The sequence below is a fragment of the Pagrus major genome, chromosome 7 (genome assembly GCF_040436345.1).
Source record: "Pagrus major chromosome 7, Pma_NU_1.0".
Lineage (NCBI taxonomy): Eukaryota > Metazoa > Chordata > Actinopteri > Spariformes > Sparidae > Pagrus > Pagrus major.
The window spans coordinates 18054823-18075180 of NC_133221.1; the positions used below are offsets into that span (position 1 = coordinate 18054823).

The 20358-nt window shown below is 41.0% G+C and overlaps 1 protein-coding gene across 12 annotated transcripts in view; it reads right to left on the minus strand.

The window, feature by feature from the left end:
* Positions 1-3826: 3826 nt before the first annotated feature.
* The window catches only part of scn8aa (sodium channel, voltage gated, type VIII, alpha subunit a), a 43031-nt gene continuing 26499 nt past the window's right edge, over positions 3827-20358 (minus strand). For 10 of the 12 annotated variants that reach the window (XM_073469656.1, XM_073469655.1, XM_073469653.1 and 7 more), the window contains 9 exons: positions 19759-19913; positions 18595-18768; positions 12934-13056; positions 7522-7806; positions 7139-7192; positions 5689-5826; positions 5495-5599; positions 5109-5379; positions 3827-4986 (listed from right to left, as the gene is read on the minus strand). In XM_073469656.1, coding sequence (XP_073325757.1) covers positions 3827-4986; positions 5109-5379; positions 5495-5599; positions 5689-5826; positions 7139-7192; positions 7522-7806; positions 12934-13056; positions 18595-18768; positions 19759-19913 — 2465 coding nt within the window. The remainder of the gene's footprint in view (positions 4987-5108; positions 5380-5494; positions 5600-5688; positions 5827-7138; positions 7193-7521; positions 7807-12933; positions 13057-18594; positions 18769-19758; positions 19914-20358) is intronic. The other 2 variants (XM_073469659.1, XM_073469660.1) reach the window with 1 other exon arrangement.

Here is a 20358-nt window from a genome sequence, read left to right on the forward strand (position 1 = left end):
TGAGTTAGCTGTTTTTCTGTTAACATCACACACTGTTGAATATTACGATGAAGTGGGGTGTCTGGATGATCCTCTGGCAGTATTTCTGACTCGACATCCCTGATTAATGTTGTGCTCACCCCCAAACCCCCACCCTCCACAGTTTGGAAACATGTTTTTTTTTTTGTTTCTTTCTTTTTTTGTTTTGTTTTTTTGTTGTTTTTTCAGTGTGGCATCGACATCCAAATTCGCAGAAAAAGCAGAAAAAAGGCACATGCCATTGAGTGGAACACTAGAAACAAACCATTCAACAAAAGAAATGTGAGGATGAGAAGCAAGTACATGATTGTATGCATGTTGAGCTGTAATGGCACTGATGTGTGGGTATGTATGGGGAGAAAAAGGTCCAGGGGTAGGTACCGTCTCGGGTTGTAAGAGGCAGTCAGTCACACCAGCTGACGTCCTCGGGGGAAGAGATCACTGGTAACATTGGCAGGGCAGTGAGGAGAGTCACCTGTGTGTGTTTGTGTCCGTGACTGTGGGTGCGTCCTGTATACTCAGTGAAGGTGAGAGATATGACAGTAAGTGAGAAATGTGCTGGTAACATTATCCTTTCATCATGATCAGGCTACAATCCATGGCAAGCAGCTCCAGTAACATCGCACATGAGCTATTCCCCGACATAGAAGGGTGCTGGAAACAACCAGTTTTAGACATCCACTGAACGTGTTGCACATAAATCAAATGTGACAAACAGTGTTCTTCTGTTTTATGTATATACATATAGACATATATGTATACATGTATTTATCTTTTGTATTATATAATATCTATATTTCATTCAATTTCCGTCAACAAAGTGAAAAGTGTCTCAAAAAATCCAAAAGGTAACAAATGTGACAAAGGGCATAGCTGGAAGCCATTCTATATTATTGTTATTATTCATTTTTTGATTATTAGTAGTAACATTTTTAAAATTCCGTATTTACAAAAAACACAACAAAGCATGCCGATAAAATAAAAGAATATAATACAATATTTATAGTTTCTCTCAAAAAGTTCGTTCTTTTTCAGCGATTGTGCCATTTACATCATAGCCTGCACTGTACATATATATGTTTTTGTGTTTTCTTTTTTTGTTTTTTTGCTTGTTTTTTTTCTTCATTTTTTTTTCATGTGTGAATGTATCATTCTAAAACATTACATCCAAGATGAACATGGGTAAATTTGATGACATTACTCACTCCTCCTGTGGTTCTCATTGGGAATGTATTTGGTTTCAGTGTGCAGCAGCCAAACTGATTTCGGAGACCTCATATTGTAAACAGACCTCAGTTATTGTTACAGACAGGGGGTTCTGGTACAGGCAGTGTTAAACACACCAAATGGCATTAGTGGTGCGACGATGGATGCCAGATTTATGTCCAGTCATCCACTTATAAATAGGACCATCACTCCTGTGTAGATAAAAAATGGCAGGAACACCTAAGGAGGCAGATGTGTCTTGTCTACCACTTGACAAAGCCTCAAGTTTTTTGTTTTTTTTTTGAATACGAAAAACACCCACAAAGCTTATTATACAACATAGCTGCGTCAATGTGAGGCCTGCTGATGTTTTATCTCGTCAAGTGCTTCTACCTCCATCTCTGGCTAATTATTTTTGAAGCGGGTGACAGTATTTGAAAGCCTGCAAGTATGTGAAAAGATGGTGCGAGCCTGGGTCCAACACCACACAGTGTTTTAAGAGGTCCCACAAAAGCACAATGATACACTGACAAACATGGGACTTTCAGCACTCCGACTCAAGACCAAAGCACGAATCTCTCTTCTTCTTCCACTCTTCCATTTCTCTCTTGTTCTCATGGCAGTCAGTCTAAAACCCTGAAGGTAGGGGCTCTACCTGTTTATTGGTCCACGTTTATACTGAGTTATTTCTCACCCATCCACCTCCCTGAAATACCAGACAAAATCCATTTGATTCTAACAGTCCAAACCACAAGCTCTTCATGACCATCCACCTTCCATACATGCTAGGCACGACAAGGCATGTCCTTGTGATAATTCTCTGCTAACTCTGCTCTTTCAGATGGTCAGTGTCATTCTCACTGATCAAAGCCGCCTTTTCTGAGAATGATTGCATCACAAGGACATCAGAGAAGGACTTCAAGGCTTTTTTTTTCTCTAAAGCTGGCAACTCAAATTGTCCGAAAAGCACTACCTACGACATCACTCACCAGGGGGAAATTCTGATGTGGCTCTGACAGAGTACAAAAGAGGACGTTGAAATCAATTAATTGGTAAGAGTACTGTCTAATGTATCTACCTAAAAGTTGTTGTCAGTTCTTCCACTAGCCCAAAACAAAAATATCAAAACAAAACAAAACCAAATTTTGGTCCCTTCTCCAGGAACTACAGCAGTAGAGGGAATACCTATTGACACTCGAGCAAACCAGACCCTTATTGATGCCAGAAATTGATTCCTTGGCGTGAAACATCACCTGCTCTCGTAACAGGCCGTACCAGGGACCACAGGTAAGTAAGGGAAGTGACTGTATGACGGATGTAAGTAAACAAAGAGATGTAAGCCCCAGATTTGGTTCGGGAACACCGGCATGGCCCTTCAAATCTGTGCATCCTCAACGTGAGGATATTCTGCTTCCTAATACTCATACACTCCACACTCTTTCTATACTACTAACATTCAGAGCAGCAAAAAAAACATTTTCTAGTTTGTGTCGTCCGACTGAGACTTTGCCTCTGAGTGCTTACATCCTTCATTCACCTGAACTTTTAAATGAAGGGCTTAATTAAAAGATCTGTCAGTTGAAAAGTAAAACTAGTGAAGGGCAGGATCAAACGACTATCATTCCTCTCGTAATTTCCCCAGTGGACAGCCTCAAACTATAGTCAAGCCACTGCAGTGGTCTGAGAATTAGTGTCTTGTGGACTATGATTACTCATGCATGATTCCTGATCAAAACATGCCTTCATGCAAGTCATTTCTATGCATTGAACGAGCACAATAATTATTATTTATCTGGAACTCGGTCTGAGCAAGTCTCCTTCAGCCCAAGTCAAAACAATGACTAATGACCCCAACCGGTCAGTGTGAAAGCCCATGTAGAAAATGTCTTTTTCAATGTCAGTATAACAAAGAGGAGATGAAAAGACTAGTGACATGGGCTAAATGTTATCTTTTTTTGCTGCTCAAATAATGTAAAGATGCAAGTATACTCCGCACAAACAAACAAAAAAAATCTTTGTCTACGGTTCTGGGTTTCCCCCTCCCTCGCTAGTGTTTCCTTCCTAGCTAAACTTGCTTGGTTGATTATTGTTTTTGTTGTTGATAGCGATGGTAAACGCGGTGTCACAGACCCTCCTTTAGACTGCTGATACAGTTCTAGTAGTGGGATCTGTATGATCCAGTCCTGCAGCAACAGAGCGCTGCTGCGGGGGTCCACACTCGGTGGTGGCAGGGATTTTGCAATTCTCCGATCATCTAGCAGAGAGTTCTGTGCCTTGGCAGTTGATCCCCAAAGAAATGTGTGTCATTGGCCAGCACACAGTGAGTCACTGTTTTTCATTTTGCATTTGTTCCTCATTTTAATGAACTTGGTCACTATGCAGCAAAAGTCCGTGGTAAACTGATTGTGTTTGGTTCAGCTGTCTTTGACGACATAAGAAACCACATTGCCTCAGTAGTATTTGAGTCTGTAAACATTTTTTTTTTTTAGTGTTTTGTTTTTTTTCTTACTTGCAAATGATCACTTTTTCTACATTTTGTTGGGTTTGGGCTCAGAGTCTCATCTCACTGTGTTTTATTGGATTTTTCAAGAGTCACTGAACCCTAACACTTGGATTCCCACTCGTCTTTTTGGTTTTTGTCCTTCTCTTTTCTGGCCCACTCCTCCTTGTTTTCGTCCTGCTTCTCCTTGTCGGGTTTGGTCACGCTGTCGTAAGAGGGGAGAGAGGCTGTGGATGGTGTGCTCTCCTTCTTCTCTTGGTTGGTCCCGCCGTTCTCCAGCTTATTGTTAGTAAAAGTGTGGCGCTTGAAGATGATGCCGCGCCTGATGAGGTGGCCGCGGTAGGCATTCTGGATAATTCTGGCAGAGACGTCCTCCTGTTTGCGGCGAAGAGTGGTGGTGATGGGTTCGTACGACACCTTGGAGGGGTTGGCTGCCACAAAACGCTCTTCCATCTGCTGCCTCAGCATGTCCAACTCACCGCTGTCACCCAGCACTCGCTTTGTGAAGGCAAACAGGATGTCGAGGCAGTGAATGCGATCGCCGCTCACCATGGGCATGTCCATGGCAATTAGTTCTATAGTGTTGGGCTTTGGCACACGAAGTGGGTGCTCCAGTGTGTCGGCAAAGTCAGACAGCTTGGCAAAAGTGATGAACTGAGAGGCAGTGGGGTCAAACTTCTCCCAGATCTCGTAAAAGGTCTCAAAGTCGTCCTCGCTGAGTGGATCTGCACTTTCCTCTGTGGCCACGCTGAAGTTCTCCAGAATGATGGCGATGTACATGTTGACCACAATCAGGAAGGAAATGATGATATACATGACAAAGAAGAAGATTCCCACTGAGGGGTTGCCACAGTCGCCCTTCACGGATGTACCAGGGTTTTCCAAATTGGGATCGCAGTCTGGTGGGTAGTTGAGTATCGGCAGCAGTAAGCCATCCCATCCAGCCGACGTGGTGATCATGAACAGAATGATCATGCTGTTGCCAAAGGTCTCAAAGTTGTACAAGTCATCAATGCCTGCTCCGTGTTTGACGTAGCCGAAGTTGGACATACCGAAGATGGAGAAGATGAACATGACCAGGAAGAGCAGGAGCCCAATGTTGAAAAGGGCTGGCAGTGACATCATCAGGGCAAAGAGTAAAGTCCGGATGCCCTTAGCTCCTTTGATCAGACGGAGGATACGACCGATACGAGCCAACCTGATCACCCTGAACAGAGTCGGTGACACAAAGTACTTCTCAATGAGGTCAGCCAGGAACATGCCTGACAGAAGGGAAAAAGTAAACAAGAAAAGAGGAGAATACCATCAGCACACAACAGACTTTTAGAGTGAGATTCTCAAGTTACTCCTTCATCCCTCCACGTCTTCAATCTCCCTCACTCACCAACAATAGACAGGATCACCACCACCACGTCGAAGATATTCCAGCCGTTGGTGAAGTAATAGTGGCGAAGGGCAAAGAGCTTCAGCAAGAACTCTGTAGTGAAGACTACGATGAAAATGAAGTTGACCCAGTAGAGGACGAGCTCCGTTTCATCCGACTGATCGTCCGTTTCAACCATCATGGTGACCATGTTGAGGCAGATGAGTATCATGATGGAGATGTCGAAGACTTGCTGCGTCACAAAGTCAAACACCATGCCTTGGACCTTGTTCTAAGGACACAAAGAGGGATGAAGTTGAGATTTAATGGGGATTCGACTACAAGCATCATATTTTGAGCAATCTTTGACAGTTGGTCAAAAGAAGAAACCTCAAGAAAATACATACCTGTGGTCGAGGAATAGGTTTTTGTGGCTTTTTGGACCCCAGTTTTTTCATGGCATTGTAGTACTTCTTCTGTTCCTCCGTCATGAAGATATCCTGACCTCCAAAGTAAAGGGATAAACAGAGATTTGGTTACAATCACATACTAACATTTTAAAAAGAAAACCCAGGGGATAAGGAGAGAGAACGGGTCTTATCTTTTTCTTCTGCTGGTTGAAGTTGTCGATGATCACACCAATAAAGAGGTTAAGGGTGAAGAAGGAGCCGAATATGATGAAAACGACAAAGTAGATGTACATGTAGATGTTGACTTCATAGTCAGGCTGGTCTTCCACCTTGGAAGGGACACACAATGTTGAAGACAGTGTTGTGTTGTATTAACAAAATTTGAAAACATGATTCAACATTTCCGGAAATACACAAATTCACTTTTTCAGTGGTCACATACATGTCAATACATTTTCCGCAAGAGAGACGGTTTCCGCCATTTTAGGAAATGTATGCTCAAGTCTTTAAGTAGTAAAATGGGGTAAAACATCATGACTGACAGCTGCACCCTGCTCGCAATTGACCATACGCACACAGCGGCCATTTTCCTTTGACGTCACACTCAGGGTGTGAAGCTCAAATGCTGAGATAATGTTATCCTGTTGTGTTCCAGGTCACAAGTCATCTAAATGTTGGGAATTGACATCACTTACCGGATGATCATCAACTGAAAAGATGATGGATAGTGAAAATCTGGAGGGACATCAGTCCAAATTTCAAGGTCAAACAACATATTTGATATTACTTTAGCTAACATTAGCATGCAACCACCTCAAGCTAACGCTACTATTAGATTACATCCAGTCTTTTACTTCCAGGCTTAAATAAATGTGTCCAAGATGTGTGTTAATATTTTTAGAATTAATTTATGCCGTGCCTTTGCTATGATATCGTTGATATCAACTATCAAACAGAATTCTTAACTAAGAAGTGGTTTGATGCTAACATTAGCTGTTGGCTGACGGGTTATTACATATGTTGTTGTTTTAACTTAAAATATGGGTCAGTGTCTCTCCAGATTTTCACAATACATCATCCCTACAGTTGCTGATCAATATGAATGTGGCGAAATGATAACTATTTGTCAGCTTTTTTAAGTTGACATGACTTGCAACCTGGAAAAAACTGAGTGTGATGTCAGAAGAAAAATGGCCGCCATGTGAATATGGTCTATTGAGTTGGACGGGTATATGAGAGGGGCCTCTATCACTACTGCGCAGTACCCAGCTCCAAATGACGTCACAGCGTGAGATGGAAGATCCTATCCAGGGTATTTTGGCATAATTTTTACACATTGGGGGAGGGGGAGGTGAAGAAGCATCATTAGTTTTTTTAGATGGTCTATCCAATTGTCCAACAATGACAAAATCTGCTTACCAAAACCTCTAAATTTCTTTAATTAACACTTGTCTGTTTAATCTGTACAAAAATAAAGTTAAGTTAGCTGACGGTAGCTTCATAGTTAGTGTACAATCTTCTCATCTCAGTAATGTATTTTCAAAATGTCAAGCTTTTTCTTGAAGACCTGCTTGTTCACAGTCTGGCCTACAATGAGTTAAATCAGTATAACAATATTTACTGAAGAAGCAATGTACATACATTTCTTGAATCCACAGCTGCGTACATAATGTCCATCCAGCCTTTGAATGTGGCCTTTCAAAAGAGAGAAATGATTAAACACATTTGTGGAAACCAAAAACAAAGTAATATACCGAGAACATTCTGAATTCAAATCTAGAAACTCAAACCGAAACTGATGCATGTCCTGTGGTACAGCTTGGTCACGGAAAGAAACAAGTAGATGAAGAAAAGGACATGAAGAAACACATAATATACACAATGAACACGAACAATAGACAGCCTCAGAGTACTGTGAAAGCAAAGTAAAACAAAAGTACATAGGAAAATGAGAAAAGAAACCAAGTTAGCACGAAACAAGAGATGGAGTCAGACATAGGGAAGAGGAGGAGCGACACTCTCACCACTTGCAGCAGGGCCAGGTAGCCGGCGCCCACATTGTCAAAGTTGATCTTGACGTTCTTCCACCTGACCTCGGTAAAGTTTTGATGCATGAGGGCCACACACTGGGTCTTGTTGTTGACCACATCGACGGGGAAGTATTCCTCTGACGTCTCATTGAAACAGTAGTAGTACTTGCCCGCAAACAAGTTGACCCCCATGATACTGAAAATCAGCCAAAAGATGAGGCAAACCAGCAACACATTCATAATGGAAGGGATGGCACCCACCAAGGCGTTGACTACCACCTAGACCAGACCAGGGAAGACAGGATATGACAGAGTGAGAACCAGGAAACAAACGCAGCTCATTCAACCCCTCCGACAGGACACTACATACTGTTATGGCTTTACACTAAGGTTTAAAAAAACCTTTTTGTTGCAGGTGGCATTATGAGCGCAAGTTCTATCTTATTGTGATTTAATGTAGCTGAAAAAAGCACCGACTTTACTGTGATGTACATACTGAAGTGTGGGGAATTAACAAGAAGGAGATCTGTATCAGTCCTGTTCTAATTAGAGCAGCACTGATGTGACTCTGAGACGCTCTTTGATCTGTCAAAGCATGCGGCTAGGGATACTCAAACACACACACACACACACACACGTACCAAGGCAAACAGCAAAATAAATAATTAATAAGAATTGCATGTTTATGGTGTAAAATGTACAATTTATAAACTTTTTATGTAAAACCTAAAATGACCGTTGTTATATATTATGTAAGATAAAAACAAACATTGTGACTTCGAATGTAACAAAGTCCTCTGTTTAAGTAGAGATATCATGTTAAAATATTACTTTGGTAAAAGTGAAAGTCACGCATACTAACAGTACTGGAGGAAAAGTCTTAAAGTATCTGATATTAAATATACTGTACTTATCAAAAGTCTCAAAGTACAAGTAAGTTTAAAATATACATAATTACATGTATGTTCATGCTCTCTATGTGTCGACCAATTACAGAATTTGGTATTCACCATTTTTCTGATTATTGTAATCCATGTTTTTTCTTTTTTTCCCCTTTTTTTTTGATTGTTGATAAAAGAAATTAATTTTGAAATGTGCTACTTTGGCTCTGAAGCAGAATGTAATCTGTAAAGTAACTAATAACTAAAGTTATCAAATAAATGCAATGGAGTAACAAGTGCAATATTTGCCTCCAAAATTTGGTGGAAGGGAAGTGTAAGAAGCAGAAAATGGAAATACTCAAGTAAAGTACAAATACCTCAAAAATGTACTTAAGTACTGAGCTTGAGTAAATGTACTTACATTCAATCACAGTCAATAACTTAAGTTACTAGTTTCTTTGCCGACTGCATGTTGCATTCGAGCCAAAGTATCACATTTTTAAATTAATTTATCTTATCGGTATCGATTTCAATAATCGGAAAACGTAGCAATTGTACAATTTACAACGTTTTTTAGCTGAACATTTTTTCATGGGGTGCATTTATTAAACTAAACACAAACAGACTCACACAGGAATATGCACACACACAACTTCCTAGTGTTTGTTTTCTAAAGCTTTATCTCTCTAAAGACTCACGCAACTCCTAAATGTTTCTGTTATTTTTTTCACCTTTACGTATATTTATTAAATACATATGAATCTAAAATAATAATATAAACATCAAATAACAATAATAATAATAATAATAATAATAATAGGTGCATTTGACAGTGTTGTGAGAAATACCGTTTATGATATTTGGGTAAAATAGATGTGTGTTTGTTTCTATATCTTTACTTTATAAAGCTTACAATTTCAAGTGTTTGCCATACCACTATGAAGTGTCCACTCTTACCACCCCAAACCTTAGACAGTCAATATTCTTAAGCTTACTGGCCCTTTTTAATAATTATTTAAAAATATATAACATTATAGCAGTAATAAAAATAAAAATAAATCAAAGTATAATAATTCCCACCACCACCCCAAAATCTAGGCCTGTCTAGCAATCCAATCTGATGTCCCGTAGATTTATCATAGCAAGTAATAAGCTCAGCACATAGTGAACCGCTCACTACCAGTGTTAGGCAGGCCGACCAGCAGCTCTCAGGCAGACAGCTGAGCATGCATGTCTTTGGCAGACTCGTTTTGTGGAGCCATATTCCCTCCTCATTACAAACAGACAGGGAGGAGCTCTAGAGCAGGATTCTCTCAGCGTGTGCACGACCTTCAGTATCACATGTGGTGTACAGAGGGCTCGCTGCTAAAATATTGTGTCATCAACTGTCGGATGCTAAAAGAAAATGGCTGTAGGGTGATATTTTTCAAATAAAATTATAGGCCTAAAAACCAAACATATCATAGTTAAAGGTCTTTCCCCCCACAATGTTGCCATTGCACTCACTGAGAGAATGACTCTTTGCTCGATCTGAGATACAATTGAACCGCTTTCAAAAATTCAGTGTTTATAAAAAAAAAAAAAGAATAATTAGGCCATGCTGTGTGGAAAGCATTCTCAGAAAGAGGGAAAATGGCTTTCAAAAATGCATAATGTGCATCGGCAGTTATAGTACATGCGTGTTACATGGCATTGTGCAATCTCAAGAACCGCTCAAATCAATAAATAAATAAATAGAGAAATGTGTGGATAGAGAGATAGCGGCTAAAGAGATAATGGTTGAAGCTTTGCTTGCTTGTGCGTCTGACGAGCCATTCTGATATTTTCATGGTTTGCATGGGTGTCTGACAAATATCTACAGCACATACGGCTGTGATTAAAGTGATTGGGGTTCAGAGGTCATATCCAAAGGCCCCTTGATGATTAAATATTTAATAGGTGGAAAAATCATTGTCATTTCAGAATCTTTGTCATCTTAAACTTCAGCAGGTTCGTCAGGTAAAAGGGTGAAAAAAGGGGATTGGCTGAAACTGGGGTAAAGATGTTGTCATTCCTGTACAATGCATTGCTCAAAAAAGTAGGACCGAGATTACAAAGCAGCATTAAGAGAAAGAGAGAGCAAAGTACAAAGTCAGAGCAGCCCGTGATCATTGCATGTTAAGCAGTGCAATGTGTCCAATTGAAGCTGCACTGCACTCACTCGGCGCTGTTGGATTTGCCTCTGCGATGCATCGTGCTGTAACACTCAACCAGCCGGCGACGTAAAAGTTCTCATCATTCTAACTCTCCAGAATCTCTTTCATACGGTGTCATCTCTCCATTCATGTACTTCCCTATTCATTTATTTATCGCTTTGACCTCAAATTTTCCATTTTCAGTTCAAACAAAATGGTAACTCAATTGATGAACATAGACATCGTAGTAAAAAATTGATACAGCAGGATCAAATTCCTCTGCCTGTTTCCCTTTGCATTACTGGGCCACCCTCACCTCTCTTACCACATACACCCAGTGAATGAGCTCATTCATAGGGGCATTGGTATTGGCGTTAATACACTCTATATTAAAGCAAATGTGCCATGATTTCCAACCCCAAAAATGACATTATCTTACTGACAGGTCCATTTCCCGCCCCGAAATTAACTATTAAACCTATAAAATTTAAGTTAAAACATCCATGAGAACATCCATAAAGCCTATCCAGGGCCTAAAAGCGTTGATGTCTGCTCATGTGCAATGGCATCACATTTTAGTCGCTGGATATCTGCTATGAATGAGACTTTTACACAATTAATTTACAATCAATCCACCCACTAGGCCTTCTTCTCCTGCTGGTCTGTCATTTTTGGGACGTGCTAAAAAAAATGGGGGGGGGGGCGACACATTGTCTGTCTAGGGTTGAGAGTGTTGTCCGAACGCTGCGGTGCTAGTCAACCTACAGTATGGGCCACCACCCACCCTGACCCAGAACTCAAAAAGTCAGAGTTCAACTGGGCCCGTTGTTGCCTCCCAGTTTCACTTCCTGTGGGAGTGGAAGGCAACAGGAAGCCAGGGCCTGCTGTATGCCCTACAGTATGTGGTGCCATGACATGACAGCAGTAATGCCTTGTGTGAAATGGCAGCCTAGCATATTTGCTAAGCTTCTGCCTGCATTCCCAAAGGAAGGCACTACAAAATTATTTAATTTAATGCAAGCAATTTTTTGAAAAATTTGCAGTAATAATAACCTGCCACCAGAATAGACTGTTAGCAGATCAGATGGTGCTGACACTGGCAGAAGCTTCACAAATATTTTCCTCCCAAAGCCACAACACTGTGAGTGTGTGGTTTCTGTCTCAGTCCCTGATGCAGAAAGATCCTGGACAAGCAGGAGAGAGTGTGGTGACCCTCCAGCGGTCCGGCCCAGCCGAACCGGGTCGAGGTGGAGTGGAGTAGTGGAGGGATAAAGGGGAAGAAGAAGAGGAGGAGGAAGGTGGAAGGGTGGGGTGGGTGCTGCGCAGTGCTGCACATGTGGGGCTGAGGAGGAGGAGGAGGTGGTGGGGAAGGGGCTAAGGTGAACTGGAAGACAATGCAACGAGTCCAAGAGTAGTAAAAAAGAATGAGATCAAGAGTCAGAGAGAAAGAAAGGGACAGGAGGGACTACGGATGACAACAACCAGGTGCAACCAATCTCTACCACCAGTCACAGAAAAGACCAATCAGTGTGTTTTAGGAAGAGACGGCTGAAGCAACCACAGATTCCTCTGAGTGGTTGTTTGCAGCCGCCCCGCATGCACAGTTTTGCTGTGACTGGTTGGGCCGAGGTTTTGGTGTCCTGCAGCTCCCTGGTTCCTGCTGGTTGTTCTCGATGCCAGATGCATTGAGGGATGGTGTGAGCTGGGGAGGGGTGGGGAGGGGAGGGGAGGGGGTTTATGGGAGCAGGGGTGGGCACGTGGAGGGTAGGGGAGGGGAGGGGAGGGGGCGGGGTCTCAATTAAAAGCAGTGGTTGAGAATCAGGCCAAATGAAGAGCTAATTGTTGATTTGGATGCTCTATGAGATGGCATGTTTGGTTAGCTTTGACCAATTCCACATTCACTTTGGCCAATCAAGAAGAAACAACGTAAGATGAAGTAATCAGAATTTCTAGGTTGTCACTTATGTGATGAGGCAGCTTTGTGAACAAATATTTCTGTTGCTCTTTGGGTAAGTTTTATGATGATTCAAATCAATTTGTATGTAGATTTTTGTTTGAAATTCAATTGAAATGCATGTTGTTCTGCTGGCAATACAACTTTACTGTTACTTTACTCAGTCTCCCAGCTGCATCATGACTTGTTCTTTCGCTCTAACAAAGGCATGGTACAGGATTGCGCATGAAAAGGTGACTTCTTGGCTTTCATTTCCTGGTTTTAAAAACAATCCCCCAAATATTTTTGGAGGTTTTTTTTTTTGTCCTCTTAAGTTTGTTTTTTAGATCAGTTCTAGCATGCTTTAAACTGTTGAATGGGCATGCGGAAGGATCAGCTGCTTAGCTTTGGATCTTACCCTCATCCCTTCAAAACGTGACAAGGCTCTGAGGGGTCTCAAGGCCCTTAGTGTCCTGAGTGATTTAATGGGCCCTAGATCGGAGTAGCCCAGCGCATTAGCTACAAGGCTGACTATAGACACCTACACAAAAACAGAGAAGCAAAAGAGGTTCCAAACTGTTAGAAGTGAGAATATTCACTAGGGAAGAGAGACGGCCCTGGCATAGGCGGAGAGTTGCTTGACATACACACATAAATCTATGCATGTATATGCATGTATAATATTGCATTTATACATGCATATACACTGAGAGAGAAGGTCAATGTTTAGTATAGGTTTTATGTGCGTAGTATTTTTAGTAGCAGTAGGCCAGAGGGATTGTTTGTCTGTTATTTTGGGGCAGTTGACGAGATGTGAAAAGTCCTTTGTACCTGCAAAGAAATTTGTGGTTGAGAGAGAAAGAGAGGAGATAGAGACATAAGACTCATATAGAGGGTAAAATTAGGCAGAAAAGAGTGCTACATGATTTTAGTAAAGATACAAGCGAAGGGACTGGGGCAGAGCAGAGGAAGAGGAGTTGGGGAGGGAGGGAAGGAGAGAGGTTACCCTGTAGAAGCTGATAAAAACCCAACAGACTTGAGAGCCTTACCCTTGCCCCTCTAACATTGTCTCTCCATGTCGCTCTCGGGCTGAGGCATAAAATCCCATATAATTTAAGACAGACAAACTAACGGAACCTAAGAGAAAGAATACAAGTAAACATGTACAAGTGTGTCATTTTGCCATTTGCTTTCTCAGACATAAAAATTCTCACACAGCATTTAGAGTCAAATAGGAGAGCCACAGTCACATGAACCACGCACAAGAAAACAGGGATGGAGGTTAAGGGCAGATCGGATAGTGTTATTAGCACTGGATGGCACTGAAAGGACAAAAAATACACAGAGTCGTACAGAGTCGAGTTACACACGGTTAACAACGGTTAACACTAACAGCACACAACCTCAAAGAAACTGGTGCGGCCCCTCTCCACGTCCGACAGCAGCCACCGAGGCATCGCTGCAGCCATAGAACGCTTCATAGTGTGTTATTATTCATTAAAAACACTCACTTCATTTTTAAATGATGTCATTAATTCACAAAACTGTACACACAGCCATTCACAGCAGCATTGTTAATGTACAGAACTCCTATCACTGTATTAAATCAATGTAAATTTAGGCCTGAGTTATGGTTTGTCAGTCTCCTTTAGCTCTGGGCCATATAGCTAATCGAAGCTGAACACATATACAGTGTTGTATCGTTAATAAAAGAGGAAATGGACGAAGTGGAGTACGGTCAATAAGCTGCACTAATGTTCTTTGAGGGGTGATGAGAAGTGCAGAATGACTCCTTGATGAAGTCACTTAAAGTGTGCAAAGACGGCCATTTCAGGCTGTCTCTGTGTGCTGCACAGGGAAGCGTTTCTTTGGCTGAAGACAGATTATTCTAGATGCAAAATGCAGGAGTGGGCAGAAGAAAAAATTAGAATGAGGGTCTTTTAAATTCAGTCAAATAGAGAGAGATCTGTTTGGGATTGTATCCTCCAGAAGTATTTTCATGTTTTCCAAACTGCAATTTTCACAGTCTGGATGCTGAAGGGACTGAAACAGGAGGAGTACCAGTTCCTTACAAAAAAGGAAAAAATATCAACAGTGAACACATGTGAAAGCACCTCCAACCAGCCACCGACACCAACCGGTCAAACTCACCGCAAGAAGTACACAACATCCAAAGCTTACCAAAGTCACGGAGGGAGGTTTGTAACAGGCAAAATCTTCATTTTGACTGATGCCATCGTCAACTTAGATTACAGAAGAACATCTTTTCAACCTTTTAAAGGTGGAATGCATTACAACTATGATTAAGAACAGCAGAAGAGGTGGCAGCAGGCTACAGACTTCTTACTGTACGTGTGAATGTTGGATCGTGTTCAAACATCAGGGCCTGTATTTAGATTTACTCCTTGGCACAAAGCCCCGATTAAAATCAATAACCCGGCCTCTTGGATAAGTCAGCAGCTGTTCGGGTGGGGAGACAGTAAAATAAAGATTTTGCCTTGGTCTACACTACAGTGTTTGGGGTAATTGTCACCTTCAGCCTGACCCCTTGAAGAGCCCCCCTTTGGGGTGCCTGGCCTCTGGCCCCCTGCTGGGCCAGCTGTGTGGTAGTGACCTCAGCGCCTCAACGTCCTTCTCACAGAGCTCTGCAAGGCAAGGCCAATGACATCTGGGGCTGTGATCCCATGATGACGACAGCACAAACCAAACAGAAATAAAACAAACTAAAAGCAAAGGGAAAAACACAACAAAACAATGATAATAACCTGAGTCAAAAAGAAAAATGAATGGAGTATGACACCTATGATTCTCACACTCACACACCTCTGTGTCACTATTGAACAAGAAATTGTTTACGCTAGCTATTATGTCATTTTGAACAGCTATTATAGGAGCGATGCAGCAAAGTTTATTTCTTAAGTAACTTTACATTTCTTGCCCCATTTCTTAGCCAATACATAATAAAAAACAAACACATCCTCATAATGAAAACCAGGAAGACACAAATCAAATGGGTAACAGAAAGATGCAGTAACACAAGGGAAATGAGGAGGTACACACTCACACTCAAGAGAAAAATACAGGCCGGTTTAATGATGGTGCCCCCCCATCGTCTGAGTCCATGGCAAAGGTTTCACCCCACAACACAGGACAGCAGAGGCACAGTCAGGTGACAACACACAACCCAGACTCATCAAGCACAAGTCTCTCTTTTTTTTTTTTTGGAGGGGGAGCGCTAGTGAAGACCAAACTTACCGCTGGCCGCCTGTCACCCACCATCATTACATCTCAGCACAATATCACCACATTCCTGAGGTTACACTTTCAAGAAGGAATGAAAGGAGGAGGACGGGGAAAGAGGGGACGAGGAGGGATGTCACTCTTTGTGACGTGGTCACAACTTGGGAAGACGTTACGTTGCGCCCTGCACTGTCCCAAGTGTTGGGCTTGACAACGCACCTACAGGGAGGGAGTCTACAATGGCAGTAACCAGAATCAGTACAGTGTGTGTGATTATGATTGATAGGATGATAGGAGCTCTATGTGTATATGTGGCAACCTTGAGAGTATGGTTTCAAAATAGATGAAATCTTAAGTAAGTATGTTCATATTTATGTGTCATTTTTACCTAAAAAATGTATAAATGCATGAATAGAGAATTTAAGATTTAAAGGAGACATATTATGCTCAGTTTCAGGTTCATAATTTTATTTGGGGTTACTACTAGAAAAGGTTTACATGCTTTAATGCTCAGAAAAAAACATCAGTTCTCTCATACTGTCCGGTGATACAGCACTGTATTATTCCTCTGTCTGAAACGCCCTCTTTAAGGCCCCCCCTCCCAGATACCCAGTCCCCTCTGATTGGTCAGCAAACACATGCCTGAGCCAGCACCACTAACAACAACAGAGCAGCTTTGCTTAATTAATCCTACGTGCCAAACTAGCTGCTAGGCATAAATTATGCAAATGTGTGACATGATTACATAGTGTGATGTCACAAAGTCACAGGATTAAAGGCAGGACTACTGACGAGGCGTTTCAGGAGCAGAGTTTTCTGTGGGAGAGAGGAGCCTCTGTTCTGTTTTTAACTTTCAAGATCTTTTACATGCACATGAACCTTTATAACGCACTGAAGGGAAGGAAAAAATGAAAAGGCGTAATATTTCTCCTTTAAAAAATTAAGTTTACCTTATCTATGGTGTGTAATGTAATGTAATGTAAATGTCTGTTTGCTGCATGGGGTTGGGGATACAGGAGTTTATAATGAATCAACATGGCAACCTCTGGCCATTGATAGGAGTCCATTCACAGGTATTGGCTGAGGTGTTGGACACTGCGGAGAGGTGGTTAGTTCAAGGAGAAAGTCAGAAGTCAGGGAAATTCTTATTCAATCCATGCTGCCACTCATTGCAGATTACTGCTTATATAAAAGTAAAACACTCTAAACATTAAAATGATCCCCACGTTGGAATCCGTCAACGACATCTAAACAACCTCACAATCTGAGGTTATGTCGTCTTAATTAAGATAAGTGGTTATCGAGGTACTATGTGTAACTTCCAGTGTTGGGCAAGTTACTTTCAAAATGCAATATATTACATATTATTACTTTACTCCACTTTAAAGTAATATATTATGTTACAATATAACTGTCTGCGTAGAGTAATATATTACTTGTTACACTACTTTTTAGTTACTTTCAACCAAATGCCCAAATAACCTCTATAGAACAATTAAATAGCCTAGATCTTTTTGATTAAATTAATGGCCTTGGACACAGGGATAAGCAGGCAGACAAAGGATCAAAGTCTGATATATTATGACATAGGAATACATATTTTTTTAATGTAGGCTTAGTCATATGAAACACAATAGACCTGTACCTTCTATAATGTCGCCTATAATGACGCCTCCCCCTGAGTGTGCTCGGAGGATTAGGCTTCATCATTAGGCCTATGATATATGGTTCATTTCAGTCACACAGAGACTGAACAAAGCACTTATAGGCTCGGCTATATTAAACACACTCATAGCATATATTAATATGATCATGGCTTCACTTCGTTTGATAACACGTTACGTGACATAACTGTAGTAATATATGACTGAAATATTATTAGTAACGAATAAACGAATAAACGAGGAAATATATTACTGTAACGCTTTTGTAACTTTCAACCCAACACTGGTAACTACCAAAGAATAGATTGAAGAATGTTCCCTGTTCTGGTCTTTCACACTTGACTTTACACAAGGAGCAGAGAAGTACACAGAGAGAGAGGACAAAGGCACAAATCAAACATCTTACAGTTCAGAGACACAGGCAGAGACAGCTTTACAGAGACACTTCTTTGACATTGCTCTGAGCATGACTTGGATATGATTGTAATCAAATAGCTTTGGTCATCAATCGGCTGGTTCTAATTTGTTTTAAATTTGACTAATTTCTTCCAATCTTTTCTAAAAAAAAACAAACATTGAAACAGGTGATTTCTTGCTTGTGCACACCAGAAAAAAAAGTGTTTTAATTCACGAGCAGATAAATGTTGTACATATTCAAGCATGTCAGAGTGATAAACCAAGTAAAACATAGGGATTGTTGCTTGATGGAGTTGTAAAAGGTGACTCTGGCATGTGTGGACAGACTGAAATACAGTCTTGTAAAACACTGTCCTTACCATGTGAGTAAATTCTATAAAGAGGCTCCTTTCTTGTATCAACATGCCCTTTCACCTAATGCATCCCATGAAGCAGATATACAATTAATAACCTGACCTTTTCAACCTAACCACACCCAACAGACAACACTTAAATAGAGTTATAAAATCTCATATCCTCTATCTGTGCAGTTTATGTGAAGTGAAGTGTATATGATGTGGTTGATAACAATCTAATAAACCTAACGAGAAATTAATACTTTTCAGAGTTAAAACAGCATAAATGAGCTCTGCTGTTTTAAAGACTGTGTGCATCTTTGTACCAGTGTGTTGCTGTCGGACCAGGGTGTGGTTGAGGACTATGTTAACGTCTCTTCTAGTCTATCACACACGACAGAGAAAAACAAGAGCTGGACTTACATCCACAATGAAGAAGTCCAGCCAACACCAGGCATTGGTGAAATACTTGACGAAACCGTAGGCGACCCATTTCAGCAACATCTCCAGGATGAAGATGTAGGTGAAAACCCTGTCGGCGTACTCCAAAATGATCCGAACGGTCTTTCTCTGCTCGATGTACACATCCTCAAAGGCCTGTGGAGAGAAACACACATCAGCCATGGCGAAAACGACAAGAGAAATATTACACCTTGTGATTTATGACTCCACTAATGGAATTGTGTACAGCACTACAGCCCGTTCATTGCTGATCACTAACATTGATTTACAAGTAAAAAAAAAATAATAAAAAATCTGTTCGGTGGCATGAAATATTTCAAATAACTTCATGCGGAATGAAGATTTGCAGCATTCTTTGCTCTTATTTTAGTTGCATTTGACACGCTTGAGAACAAGACTGTACTCCATCTCCAGAAATAGATCCCCTGTTTGATGAATGGTACAATCCATTAATCTAAGGCAAGCCTGGCCCCTCCCCCAACCCAGCAGCTCTGAGACTGAGCAACCAAACTGATCGACTTGTTTTACACTGTAGACACACGCTGGTCCCTTTTAAAGGTCCCATATTAAGCTCATTTTCGGGTTCATACTTTAATTTTGGGCATCTACTAGAAAAAGTTTACAAGCTTTAATGTTCATGAAACAAATTATTTTTTTCCCCTTCTGTCCATTGCTACATCACCTTTATTTTTCCTACTATCTGAACGCTCTGTTTCAGCACCTGTCTCTTTAAGGCCTTCCCAAAGAGCCAAGTCTGCTCTGATTGGTCAGCTCTCACAGGCCTGATCAGGCACCGCCCACTACGTTTCTGCATCAGCTTTGCAACCCTGGCTGTGCCAGGGGCGTGGCAGTTCTGACTTTTTTTTTTTTTTTTTTAACAAAAAAGACATGAGAATCTCACTTTCTACAATAAGGGACCTATCATTTCTACTAACACTTTCATCTTTATTGAAATTTTATCTAGTTTGGATTTTCTCTGATAAGTGTGATAAATGTTTGTACCAGTTAGAGATTAATTGTGATCAGATCAAAGGGCAGTTGCTTTATGTTTTAAAGGTTTTATGTAACTGCACAGTCTTTTTCTGAGGTGGCAGAGGATGCAGATGCTAACGCGGGCCTCCTTACCAGGGCACCGCTGCTGAGGAGGATCATGAAGATGATGAGGGTCTCAAACCAGTTGTGTTCCACGATCAGGTAGCAGGTTTTTCTCAGGAACCACCAGTACTTCCCCCAGCCCATATTGATGGGGACGTCACAGCACTTATACTTGGCCACACAAGCTGGGGACACACAGGAGGAAAGATGAGATTTGACATCACTGGATATGTTGAGATACGTATGGTAGACTACAATCCAGATATTTGAATTTTGTTTGCATCAAAATCGTCTTTTAATAAATGTTTTTTTGAGAATTTTTAGATTTTTTTTCTGCTTGCAGAGTGCACGGCTTCTTTACAGGGCATCTACAGATATCGGACACTTAAATTTGACGCTTTTTAAGACCTCAAAATAATTTTCAACCAAATTTAATACAGATTTTTGGACAAATCATCGTTTCTTATTCAAGCACTGCAGGTAAGTATAAAGATGAGAAGTTTACATGTGGTTGCATGCAGAGGTAGGTGTTATGTAGGAATATGGTAATTAGAGTGAGTTAGATTCATCTACATTTTGCCAACAGGTGCATGGATAAAATTTAAAAAAGTCATGTTCAGCAGTACGTTT